This window comes from Rhinopithecus roxellana, chromosome 10, assembly GCF_007565055.1.
Source record: "Rhinopithecus roxellana isolate Shanxi Qingling chromosome 10, ASM756505v1, whole genome shotgun sequence".
NCBI lineage: Eukaryota > Metazoa > Chordata > Mammalia > Primates > Cercopithecidae > Rhinopithecus > Rhinopithecus roxellana.
In genome coordinates, this window is record NC_044558.1 from 95,618,569 (window position 1) to 95,631,686 (window position 13,118).

The 13,118-nt window shown below is 45.9% G+C and overlaps 1 protein-coding gene across 3 annotated transcripts in view; it reads right to left on the minus strand.

Annotated features, from left to right (window-relative positions):
- Nucleotides 1–7,018, minus strand: part of ATP2A2 (ATPase sarcoplasmic/endoplasmic reticulum Ca2+ transporting 2) — a 73,236-nt gene extending 66,218 nt beyond the window's left edge. Inside the window, exons 1-3 of one of the 3 annotated variants that reach the window (XM_010379249.2) lie at nucleotides 6,238–6,893; nucleotides 5,523–5,540; nucleotides 5,354–5,436 (exon numbers count right to left, since the gene is read on the minus strand). In XM_010379249.2, coding sequence (XP_010377551.1) covers nucleotides 5,354–5,436; nucleotides 5,523–5,540; nucleotides 6,238–6,355 — 219 coding nt within the window. In that variant the 5' untranslated portion in view covers nucleotides 6,356–6,893. Of the gene's footprint in view, nucleotides 1–5,353; nucleotides 5,437–5,522; nucleotides 5,541–6,237 lie in introns of all 3 variants that reach the window. The other 2 variants (XM_030938634.1, XM_030938633.1) reach the window with 2 other exon arrangements.
- Between the last annotated feature and the right edge of the window lie 6,100 nt (nucleotides 7,019–13,118).

The following is a 13,118-nucleotide window of genomic DNA, read 5'->3' on the forward strand; positions in this document are numbered from 1 at the left end:
AAAAAAAAAAAAAGGCAAAGCATGATGGCTCAAACTTATAGTCCCAGCTATTTGGGAGGCTCAAGAATCAGGCTTCAGCCCATGTGTCTGAGGTTGCAGTGAGCTGTAATCACACCACCGCATTCCCCCGCTGGGTGACAGAAGACCCTATTTCCAGGAAAATAGAAAATTTTAAGCAATGTGTAAAAAGGATTATCTGGGCTGGGTGAGGTGGCTCATGTCTGTAATCCCAGCACTTTGGGAAGCTAAGGTAGGCGGATCATCGAAGGCCAAGAGTTGGAGACCAGCCAGGTCAACATGGAGAAACCCCGTCTCTACTAAAAATACAAAAAATTACCCGGGCGTGGTGGCGCATGCCTGTAATCCCAGCTACTCAGGAGGCTGAGGCAGGAGAATCACTTGAACCTGAGAGGTAGAGGTTGCAGTGAGCTGAGATTGCACCACTGCACTCCAATCTGTGCGACAAAGCGGGACTCCGTCTCAAAAAAAAGACAGCAAAAAGGTAACAAGCTTCATGAACAGCAGCAAAGAAGAGTGAAAAAGAAGACCACTGCCCCATAGTTTTAGACATAAACAGTATTCCTTCTTCCCTGTGCTTTGTGCTAAATACAATAATACTTGTCTTCTGGGACTTATATCAATCAAGTTCAATGCTTCAAATATGCCAGTATTATTCAAGGTAACCACTTGCTAATGAACACTCAATTACATTAAACTGCTTAAAATAGAGTAGGGATAGAGTATCTTCCAATTATTCTCCACAAGATTAATCTCTGTACAGCACTGAAATACTGTACAACACTCTGTACTGCATTATATTTCTGATAACTATAATAAAGCAATTTTTTTTTTTTTTTGAGATGGAGTCTCACTTTGTCACTCAGGTTGGAGTGCAGTGGCGCAATCTCGGCTCACTGCAACCTCCGCCTCCCGGGTTCAAGTGATTCTCCTGCCTCAGCCTCCTGAGTAGCTGGGACTACAGGCACCTGCCACCACGCCCGGCTAATTTTTGTATTTTTAGTACACGCAGGGTTTCATCATGTTGGCCAGGCTGGTCTTGAACTCCTGACCTCAAATGATCCACCTACCTCGGCCTTCCAAAGCGCTGGAATTACAGGCATGAGCCACTGCACCCGGCCAAATAAAGCAAATTTTAATCCAAGGTAAAAAGCACATTCTGCTGTAAACTGGAAGACGGTCATGATGTTGTGACTCAGATATCTATACACTGTGATAACAGGAAGAGCTCTTAGTATCATAAAAAGAAAATGAAAAAAAAAGTGCTTAAACAAATCTTAAGCACATTTTGCTCCTAGTATTCTCAGAAACTTGTACTGTGCCTTTGGGCCCTCAAACAATTGCTCAATAAATGAAGAAATTTACATCAAGTTGTTTTATTTTTAAAAAGAGGAAATGGAATTAAACATTTCAAAAAAGATACAAAGAATTACCAATAAATGTTACGATAATTTCCGGGGGGGAACAATTCTTTCAGTCATTAATAAAATGCAAAAAAAAAAGCATGAATTAGAACTCATTCTCTTCTGATCCAGATATAAAGCTATGTAAAAACATTCAATGTTTACAGGCATGAGAAAACAATCTCCTTTTAACAAAGTACTCTATTAAATCCGCCTTTCAAACCATTATTTTAAGAAAAGCTCTAAATAAACTAGTTAAACCAATCAGTAATTTGCCCTTCTTATCCCATTTTTAAAATCAAAAATTAAAAGAAGAAAATTAAAATCACTACAAATCCAATATCAAATACTTTGAGTATTTTCTTCTGAGAAATCACAGTAAAAAGGTCTCATATATTTTCAGAAAATTCTACTGAAACAAACTCACCCAAATATTTGTGACATCAAAAGCACTAACTCAGGCCAGGCGCAGTGGCTCATGCCTGTTATCCCAGCACTGTGGGAGGCTGAGGGGGGCAGATCATCTGAGGTCAGGAGTTCGAGACCAGCCTGGCCAACAAGGGGAAACCCTGTCTCTACTAAAAATACAAATTACCCGGGCATGGTGGTGGACACCTGTAATCCCAGCTACTCAGGAGGCTGAGGCAAGAGATTCGCTTCAACCCGGGAGGTGGAGGTTGCAATGAGCCGAGATCGCGCCACTGTGCTCCAGCTCGGGCAACAAGAGTAAGACTCTGTCTACGTATTTAAACAAAAACAAAAAAAAAAAAAAGGCACTAACTCTAAAAAATAAGGTGTACTTTTCAAGGTGGTCTAGTAGGAAGAAAAAAGACACACACATGCAAATGGTCAAATGTAACATAAAGGCTGAGAAGTGCCATAGCCTAGGAAGTTTTATTAGCATTTTAGGGTCAATCTAAGTAGCTGACATGAGAAATGAAGGTGGAAGGCAGAGAAACCTATGCAAGTTATTACCATATTAATTATGACTTTATGATTTAGACAGATGGGAGTGAGACCAACATGGCCCTAATGCCTACCTCCTTCAGGTATTTTCGCTAATGTCGCCTTCAAGGACTTCCCTGACCACCCAATTTGAAAACTGTACCCCCTTTCACATGCTCTGATAATCCGAACCCCCTTGTTTTATTTTTCTCAACAGTATTATCCTCCAAGTAGGGCTTCCTCTCCGTTTTATTCACTACTGTACCCCCAGTGTCTGTGACAGGTGCTCAATAAATATCTTAACAAAGCAGGAAGAGAGAAAAGGGGAGGCTTTCCAGTCAAGCAACCATATGATGTGTTACATTTAGAGCAAAGTTGGTAATCAAGAAGAGAATGAAAAGATAAAGTGAACGATGGCGGGGGGTCTTGAATGTCAAATTAAGCAATTTCTAATGTTCGTATGCACTGGGAGATGAAGCTTACTTCTTTCAATCCAAGTGACCGTTTCAAAAAAACACTTTGGCCAATATTACAAATTAAACTAGATCCCTACAGGTCACAAGCATAAAACATTAATGCAGCTTCCTATTTTATGGCACAGCAAAATATTAACTATAGTTAACAATTTACTACTTAGATATTTGAAATAAATCACTAATATTCTTTCTAATATGAGCATGACTTGATGATGCATGATGTATATAAGAATCACCTAGTCACTTCTCAAAAAATAACCTGAATAGTCTACCATGTTTTTTCTGTTACATCAATAGGAATAAGCAAACTGATACAAAAAAAGAGTCAGTGCTCTTTCTTTTCTTTTAAAAGACAGCCTGGAGGAATGAAACACTAAAGACAATGTAGCGGCAGTACCCAACCCCACATGAAGAAAATCAACACAACAGGTCTTGTATCTGCAATTCCTTGATCAAACAAACCAAAGCAAATTAATTCTATAGGAGTACTCCCGAAACACTTATTCTTTTGCTATTTACCAACTCATAAAATAAAAATGTAACATAGTTCATTTTCTGAGCAGTGACTCCACAGTTACCAAAAAGGAACTCAAATTTCAGCTCCAAAATATAGCTCTATAATGCTCCAAAAAGCCAAGGTCCTACCTTATTAAAAAAATTAAAGCATTTATTTAAAAACCTGCTTGAAATGCCTGCAAACTAGAAGCCTCTAATTACTTCAAAGTAAAAAACAAACAAAACCCACACACATCATTAATTTAAAATGCTAATATAAAGTCAAACTGGCCACTTAAAAGAGAGACCCAATGCAACCTCAATAGTAACACCAGTAGCATTGTTTCCTATACTGCTTCAACTTGTAACACAGAGAATTCAGTAAAACTGTATTTTGCTTCTGGCTGTATACGTCAGCTGATTAACTTCTAAGAAGTTCCCAATGACCTTATCGGACCCCATTATTTAACTGCCAACGCTATTTCAGAATTATGTACCCGGTTAAATACATATCTTACACTACCTCCAAATGTATCATTTATTTTGCCCCATGACAATGTACTGATAAACTACAGTTAATCAAACAGCTCTACTCATTTCCCTTAATTGGTAAAACAGCAGCCATTTTCTGGGGGAACATTTTTTAATCAAGGAGAAACAGATTATGTCAGAGGTACACTGTGATTGACTCATAATGCTGAATGGTTTGCTATGTAAGTCCCCATTTTAATCAATGAAAACCACAGAAAAAGTTCTTGGGGACTGAATTATTAATGGCTACACACCACTTGGCTAATATGGCATAATAAAGTCTCACAGCAGGCTTTACATAAAACTTATTCCAAAAATTTATTTCCTGCTGCCACTATCTACTTAAAAGATGGGTATAAATTTAATCTTTTCCTCATCTGAATTAGATAAACGCCCACTGCTTTATTTCGTTCTCAAAATAGCCCTCTATGGTATGGCTGTCACAAAGACTGAGGCTGATCCTTGAGACCTGCATATACATATATGTACAAAACCAAAACCGTGAAGTTTTGTCAATTTTGTTTTAACTAGAAAGAAGTACTACACTGGGTGAATTTCACTTATTGTAGTTTTTGTAATACTGTAATTCAAGAATAAAAGGCATCTCATGCTACTAGGATTAGGAACATCTGTGTCCTATTCATGATTATTTTTAGGAAAACTACAAAGCAGTCTACTGCCCAAGGAAAAAAAATGCAACAAAAAATTAATACCGAACATTAAAAAAAAAAGTTAAAAACCTAGAAATATACTTGCCACCCCAACACCTTTTTTCTGCTGTAGTTCTTTGCATTTCACTAGTTTCTTAGCAACCATACAGCACTCAAGTGGGTAAGCACACACAGAACAAGAAAAAACACCATGCTGGTTTTTTTCCTTTAAGATCTAAAACCAACTGTACTAAACCTTGTTCTTCCAACCTAAGAATCACTTAAGACAGGGGTCCAATTTAGATAAATATACCACCCTAAAGGTCAGTGACCAAATTTGGTCAACAAGGGTGCCATCACAGCCGTCATCATTCTTGTCACCGTCAGGAACAACTGTCACCTTGCCATTACCAGGAAGGGAAAGCAACTGGAATATTCCTTTTGTAAGTTCTATTTACAGACTACAAAGAGTCCAACATCATCTTAGTATGATCTTACAACACGGTAACAATGGAAGAACCCAAAACATTGAGGGCTTCCCAGTGAAGAACTTTTTGATATTAAAAGCTGATAAGCCACAAGAATTTATAAGACCATGCCACACTCTGGGACAACTCCTAACTGCATTATAAATGTCAGGCCTCTATTTTCTGAATATCAATGGCTTCAAGTGTTTTGTTCGTAATTTTAAAATGCCCAGATTGCTTTTAAACATGGAGACACAGCTTGTAACACCCAATATGTTTTCACCCAATGGACACTATTTGTTTTCTGATTTATCTATGGAATACTTTCACCTTTCTGGGGGAAAGAAAATAAATTTTTTCATACTTACAAAAGATATACATGCTGCCAGTAATAAAATCCTAACTAGCAAGTCTTCAAACTGCTCAATCACAAGTTCCAGCAAGGTTTTTCCTGTAAGAAATAAACACATGTGTTGTAGCTGTCATCTTACCATCAGCACACCAAGAGAGGAGAAAAAAAAAAAATGTTAAGATTACCTTCTTCAGCCGGTAACTCTGTAGAATGTAGAAATTCGCCAGGCAATGTGTCAAGAGGGAGGTTAAAAAAAAAAAAGAGAAAGACATTTTAGCACTCCGTCTTTCTAAAAAGAACTGCTACAATTCTAAGCATCAATATCTTTAAAACACAGACCTAGCTATAGGAATATATGATTTTTTTAGTATAAGGCATACTACAAAGATATTTCAAGAAAGCATGCACTCTTTGTAATCAATGGCCTGAGGTCTAGCCCTAAGCGTGAAATCACTTAGGGCTCCTGAACTGAGGAGTGGTTTCAGCGATGTCATCACTTCTGCCAGATGTGTAACTCTGGGTAGGACAAGAACGGTCAGAGGCTTTCCAACGACCTCGACGCCTCATAAATCGGCAGGGGACGAGAAACCGTCTTGCCGGGCTCAACCCAGCTGCAGGAGCCTCGTCCCTCCCTCCACCGGGGCCGGCTGCTGCTGGAGAGAAGCCTCTGAGCCTTGCGCGCCGAGAAGGTCCAGGGCCCGAGACACGAGGAGGTCCAAGGGAGGCGAGGCGAGGCCCGCAGCCCCTTTCTTCCCCGCGGGGCCGCCGCGCCGGCCCGACCCTCCGCCCGCAGCCGTCGGCGGGCGCGGAGCCGAAGCCCACGAGGTGGAGCCCGGTCAGCCATCTTCCCTGGCTCTCCGGGCCGCGCTGGGCTCCTGCAGCCGAACGCCCGGCACCTACCGTTGGAGCCCCATCTCTCCTTGAGCTTCTTGACCTGCTCCAGGCTCAGCCCCGTACTCTCGTTGACGCCGAAGTGGCCCAGCACCTCCTCCACCGTCTTTGTGTGCGCGTTCTCCATGGCTTCGGGGGCCCGGCCGGCCTCGCCTCCCGTCCCCGCGGCCTCCTCGCCTCCGCCTCGCACTCCGGCCGCGGGCTCGTGCCACCCCGGGAGCCCAGGCGCGGACGGGCGCTCCCCTCCTCCTCCTGCGGCCGCTTCCGCCTCGCCGGGCGCTGAATCACCCCGCGCCCCCTCCCCCAGACAACCGCCCCTCGCGCGGCCCCGAGGTCCGCAGGGCGGGTGGGGGGCTCCTGACCCTCCCTCCCCTCGCAGAAGGGAGGGCCTCCCTCGCCCTCGGCCGCCCGCGGGGAGCGCAGGCCGCGGCCCCCGAGCCCCCTCCCCGTTCTCTTGAGGCGATCAGAGGCCCAGCCCGGGCCGGAGGAGGGGGCGCCCGGCCGACCTCCGAGGGCGGAACGCGGCAAGGGAGGCGAGCCGGCGGGGCGGTGCGCAGCACGCTCGACCGGGTCCCTCAGCTCCGCACGCACGACAGCGGCGGAGGAAACTGCGGCGAACGAGAAGGAGGTGGCGTCGGGGACGGCTCCGCGGCGGCTGCTCTAATAGCATTTATCGGCCGCTGCCTCCCCTCTCGCCGCCGCCGCGGCATGTGGACGCCGCTCATTGGCCGAGAGCGCCCAGCGCGGCGCGGGCGGCGCGGCCCCGCCCCCTCCCCCCGGCTCCCTCCTCCAGCGCCCCTGGCGCCCACGCTGCCGCGCAGGCCCCGCCCCCTCCCGCGCGCCGCCCTTAGGAACCCGGATCGAGGCCGCGCGCGCCGCGGTCCCGGGGTTGGCGGAGGGGAAGCCGGGCTCTCTCTTCGCTGCGTGCGGTTCTCTGGCCCACCCATCTGCGGAGGCAGGGTGGGGCGCTCACAGTGGGCTCCCTGCTCTGGGGCCGGTGGGCGGATGGTTGGAAGGCGAGGCCGAGGAGCTTGGAGCGCGGTCCACGCGGGGCGTCCTCGAGGCGCGCTCGGGCTGGTGTCCTTGGCTCGCCTCCTCGCCCTCGGTCGCCCGGGCTGCGCTCTGCATCCTAATCTGTCTCCTTCGGACCCCCCCTCAGGAACCAAGGGGAGGAATTCCGCAGTTCCCTTCCCACACAACCCAAATCCTTCATCTGTCTCCTCGGGAACACCGCATCCCACACCCCCTACCGCCAGCTCCTTCGCACGCCAGCCCCGATTCTACCCCAGCGGGTTCTGGGCCCTGACGAGGGAACCCCCCTCGCGGGGGGGCAGGGAGAAGAGTTGATTTTATTATTAATAGCTCACGCAGCGCTTGATAGGTGTCTGCAGGGCAGTCACAGGTCACGCCGCTGGAGCTGCCACACAGCAGCTAGACTTGGGCTAGGAGGTGCTTCGCTGTGGCTTTCAGATGAAGGCCGGTTCATAGACTCACTAACCTCGATAGGAGAAAAGGGGACTTGAATCCAAAGCCTGCTGTTAAGCCACAGATGATTTGCTCTGCTCGGGAGGACGAAACGCAGGTCACAGCGAGATAAAGGGAATTTTGCCAATATAAAGAAGCTACATTACTGGATGGGAAATTGCATGGAATTCATGAACAAAACGTGAATATATTCGCTTCACAAAGAAGAGCAGCTTTCTTCAGGGAGTAGGTTGCAGAATGAAGCATTTAGTCCACTTTTGTGTTTAGCAATAATACACCATCCACATGAGCAAAAGGAGAGCAGACAAATCACCTCGCCGGGCGCGGTGGCTCAAGCCTGTAATCCCAGCACTTTGGGAGGCCGAGACGGGCGGATCACGAGGTCAGGAGATCGAGACCATCCTGGCTAACACGGTGAAACCCCGTCTCTACTAAAAATACAAAAAACTAGCCGGGCGAGGTGGTGGGCGCCTGTAGTCCCAGCTACTCGGGAGGCTGAGGCAGGAGAATGGCGTAAACCCGGGAGGCGGAGCTTGCAGTGAGCTGAGATCTGGCCACTGCACTCCAGTCCGGGCGACAGAGCGAGACTCCGTCTCAAAAAAAAAAAAAAAAAGAAAGAAAAATCACCTCAGTTGTCTCAAGTGGCTGGGCTTCAGGACTTAGGATAAATTCCTTCAACAGGTGCAAATTACAGTGCATCAGCAGCTGAAAAAAATGAGGCACGCCATGTCATTTATTTCCAAGGAGTGGAGGTTGGCATGTAGTTTTGATTGATACTTGGAAAAGAAGCAACAAAACCCTACACGAAACAAACAAAAATTCTCCTGTATGGCAACGCACTGAGAGAAGCCAGGTGGAAACTGGTTAGGTCACAGGATCAAAGCCGCTTCAAGAGGGGCACATGACTGCACGGTGGGGGTGTGGTCATGGAGGGCTGGTTGTTGTTGCCCTCTGAGACCAGCTCTGCACCATTTCCTACCAATTCTTCTCCCTTACCTTATCTCTCTCTTTCAGGACCGATAGAAGACTGCAGGCAAGAGAAGGATGGTTTACCTTACTCAGTCTAGAAATTAGCTTAGGCATTTGATGTTGAATATTCTGTGCCACTGTCACTGCTTGGGGTTGTAAGCACCTCTGGTGCAATTATGAGCTTCTGGAGGAGTTCCTGACCCCAGCCTTTGTATGGAATGCTCTCCCCACAGATCTTCACTTGTGTCATTCTCTTTCGATTCAGATCGCAGCGTACATGTCCCCTCCTCAGAGATGTCTTTGCTGTCTAAAGTGGCTACCTAGGCACAGTGGCTCACGTCTGTAATCCCAGCATTTTGGGAGGCTGAGGCAGGAGGATCCCTTGAGCTCAGGAGTTTGACACCAGCCTGGGCAATATATCAAGACTCCATCTCTACTAAAAAAAATTAAAAATAAAACAAAAATTAGCTGGGCGTGGTGGCCTGCACCTTTAGTCCCAGTTACTCAGGAGGCTAAAGAGGGAGGATCGCTTGAACCCAGGAGGTCAAGACCAGTGATCTGTGATCACACCACTGCACTCCAGCCTGAGCAACAACAGAGTGAGACCCTGTCTCAAAAAGAAAAAAAAAAAAAGGCCGGGCGCGGTGGCTCAAGCCTGTAATCCCAGCACTTTGGGTGGCCGAGATGGGCGGATCACAAGGTCAGGAGATCAAGACCATCCTGGCTTACACGGTGAAACCCCGTCTCTACTAAATACAAAAAAAAAAAAAAAAAAAAAAAACTAGCCGGGCGAGGTGGCGGGCGCCTGTAGTCCCAGCTAATGTAGTCCCAGCTACTCGGGAGGCTGAGGCAGGAGAATGGCGTAAACCCGGGAGGCGGAGCTTGCAGTGAGCTGAGAACCGGCCACTGCACTCCAGCCTGGGCGACAGAGTGAGACTCCGTCTCAAAAAAAAAAAAAAAAAAAAAAAAAAAATTAAAAAAAGTGGCTACTCTTGGCAATTCACCTTCCATCACATTTTTCAGTTTTCTTCTTTTTTTTTTTTTCATTGAGACAGAGTCTCACTCTGTCACCCAGGCCGGAGGACAGCAGCGCAATCTCAGCTCACTGCAACCTCGGCCTCCTGGGTTCAAGCAGTTCTTCTGCCTCCACCTCCTAAGTAGCTGGGAATACAGGTGCACACCACCATGCCTGCCTAATTTTTGTATTTTTAGTAGAGACTGGGTTTCACCATGTTGGCCAGGCTGGCCTCGAACTCCCAACCTCAGGTAATCCACCTGCCTCGGCCTCCCAAAGTGCTGGGATTACAGGCATGAGCCACCGTGCCCGGTCAGTTTTCTTCAGAGTGCTTACTTGTGATGTTGTATTTTGGTTTAGCTGTTAACTGCCTGTCTCCTAGTGTCTCATGGAGCTCTAGGACAGAAGCTCCATAAGAACAGGGCCTTGTCCATCCTCAGTACAAAGAACAGTCTATGCTCCTTATTTATTAAATGCCTGCTGTTTGAATGAATGAATGAGTCCCACCATCCCTAGCCCATAAGCGACTTGCAAAGGGCCTCCCCCATAGGAGGGCCTCAGCAAATTTTCGGTGAACTCAAGTTCATTGATTTCCAATTTGTGAAATAAACTAGAGGGCCTCTCTGAACTACTTACCTCATGAGAATGGCTGTGAAGTGTAGTCAGTTGAAAACAAACAGACAAAAACAAAGCTAAACAGCATTACAGGTTTCTCAGAAAGGAGGAAGGTTCAAGTTCACACTGGTACTGTTACCACACTGCCTTTGCCCTCCTAGACTGTCCTCCGCAAGCTTTCTATTTACCTGAGGCTGGAATACTCCCTTAAGCTGAAACAGTGTGATTTTAAGCCCAGAATTGGCCCCCTTATACATCATCATAACAATTATGCTCTTGGTTCCTCAACCTGCTGGTGTCTCTGAAAGCTGTTGTTGATGGGTTGCCAAAATTTATCAGAAACGCAGTCTCCCAAAGGCAGAAATATCTAGTTTCTTTCATGTAGAAATAAATTTGTGCTTAATTTATTTTATGCATCGTGTTATACTTGCTTCTTGTTAACAAGGGTTTTTAAAAGTAAGAATAGGTTTTAGAAATACTCTGTTTTTCAGCAAGAATTACAGGCACATTCAATCAATTGAGGACAGGGAGAGAAAACAGAAACTGATTCAGAAAGATAGATGATTTGATCAAAGAACTTCAAAGACATTAATAAAGGAGGACATTAGCTGCTAAAAGGCAAGCTGGTTTAAAAAGCAAGTTAGACAGAAATGGACAGTGGAAATGAGTGACTTGTAAAAGAGGCCCCAGCCAACTTCCCAGTGCTCTACAGCTCCCTGTAAAGCAGTGGAGATTGCAAAAGGCAGTCCGTTCTGTATTTGGACAGCTCTAATCATTAAAGCAGTCTCATTCTAGGCTGAATCCACCTCCCATTGGCTAACTTCATCTGTACATTGGATCTTGTTTAGCTCTCTGGAACCATTCCAAACGAGTTTAATCCCTCTTTGGTGTGAGATCCCTTTGAGTATTTCAAGCTATCTACTGTGTTAAAAAGTCTCTTCCCAGCCGGGTGTGGCAGCTCACGCCTATAATTCCAGCACTTTGGGAGGCCAAGGTGGGCAGATCACAAGGTCAGGAGCTCGAGACCAGCCTGGCCAACATGGTGAAACCCCATCTCTACTGAAAAAAAAAAAAAAAAAAAAAAAATACAGAAATTAGCCAGGCGTGATGGCATGCGCCTGTAATCCCAGCTACTCCGGAGGCTGAGGCGGAAGAATTGCTTGAACCTGGGAGGCAGAGGTTGCAGTCAGCCGAGATCGTGCCACTGCACTCCAGCCTGGGTGACAAAGCAAGACTCTGTCTAGGAAAAAAAAGGAAGTCTCTTCCCAGCTTCTTCCTAGATCATGAGTTTGTAATCCCTCAGCAACTTTGTCATCCAGTTCTAGAGGTACCCAGTACTGAGTACAAAAGTCTGGGCATGGGGCTGGGTGAGGTGGCTCACGCCTATAATCCAACACTTTGGGAGGCCAAGGCGGGTGGATCACATGAGGTCAGGAGTTTGAGACCAGCCTGGCCAACATAGTGAAGCCCCGTCTCTGCTAAAAATACAAAAATCAGTTGGGTGTGGTGGCATGCCCCTGTGATAGCAATTGCACTCCAGCCTGGGCGACAGAACAAGACTCTGTATCAAAAAAAAAAAAAAAAAAAAAGAGTCTGGGCATGGTCTTGCAGAGGAGTTGTCATGCCCACCTTTGCACTGGATCTTTTCCCCTGTACACTGTAGATTTGTGCTAACAGTCAACTCAAAACAGAGTCCTTTCTATATAAACTACAGTCGGTAAATCTCATTGTGCACTTGCTCTATTGTTTTTAACCCAGGCACTGAATTCTGCGTGTACTTGAATGTTCTCATGCTCTAGACCCATGTTTAGCGTCTGTTCTGGTCTTTTGAGTTCTTCATTTTCAAGTACTTTAGCTCTATGTCCCAGCTTTGGGTTACATACAAATTTGATAAGCATGTCTTCTATGTCTCTATCCAGTAGAACTTCTAGACACTCATTCCAGATTGAAAATATCCAATTAAATGTGTTTAATTGTTCAACTATTATAAAAATCAACTTGACTACAGTGTCCAAAATCAGTAAAGTGAAAATCTTATAAGGCACTCCCTGCCTCCTTATCTTCTATAATACTTTATTACACAGTGTTGGAACAGATCATTTTTCTTTTGGTTGAGTGCCTGATGTAGTCAGCTTGACCTAAGGGTCATGTTATATGAAAACACCCATTTATGTACCAAAATCAGAACTGGCACAGTCAGATGCTTACACTGAGACACCGATGAGAACTAAGGCTGTTCAACCAAGTTACATCTGTCATCTCTTATTTTGGGGCACATACTTGTTGAGTAGAATAATGAGAATTGCCTGCAGTATTTAAATTGTCACTTAAGATGATTAGGCAGACATTAGTCTACCACCCACCTTTCTCTGCTTTGTCCATAAGAAGTTAATGAGAGGACTGGCCGGGCGTAATGGCTCATGCCTGTAATCCCAGCACTTTGGGAGGCCAAAGCAGGTGGATCACCTGAGGTCAGGAGTTCAAAAACCAGCCTGGCCAACATGGTGAAACCCCATCTTTACTAAAAACACAAAAATTAGACAGGCATGGTGGCAGGTGCCTGTAATCCCAGCTACTCAAGAAGCTGAGGCAGGGAGAATGGCTTGAACCCAGGAGGTGGAGGTTGCAGTGAGCCAAGATTGTGACACCGCACTCCAACCTGAGCAACAGAGCGAGACTCCATCTCAAAAAAAAAAAAAAAAAAAAAAAAAAAAAAAGACCGGGTGCAGTGGCTTACTCCTATAATCCCAGCACTTCAGGAGGCCAAGGTGAGCAGACCACGAGGTCAAGAGTTTGAGACCAGCCT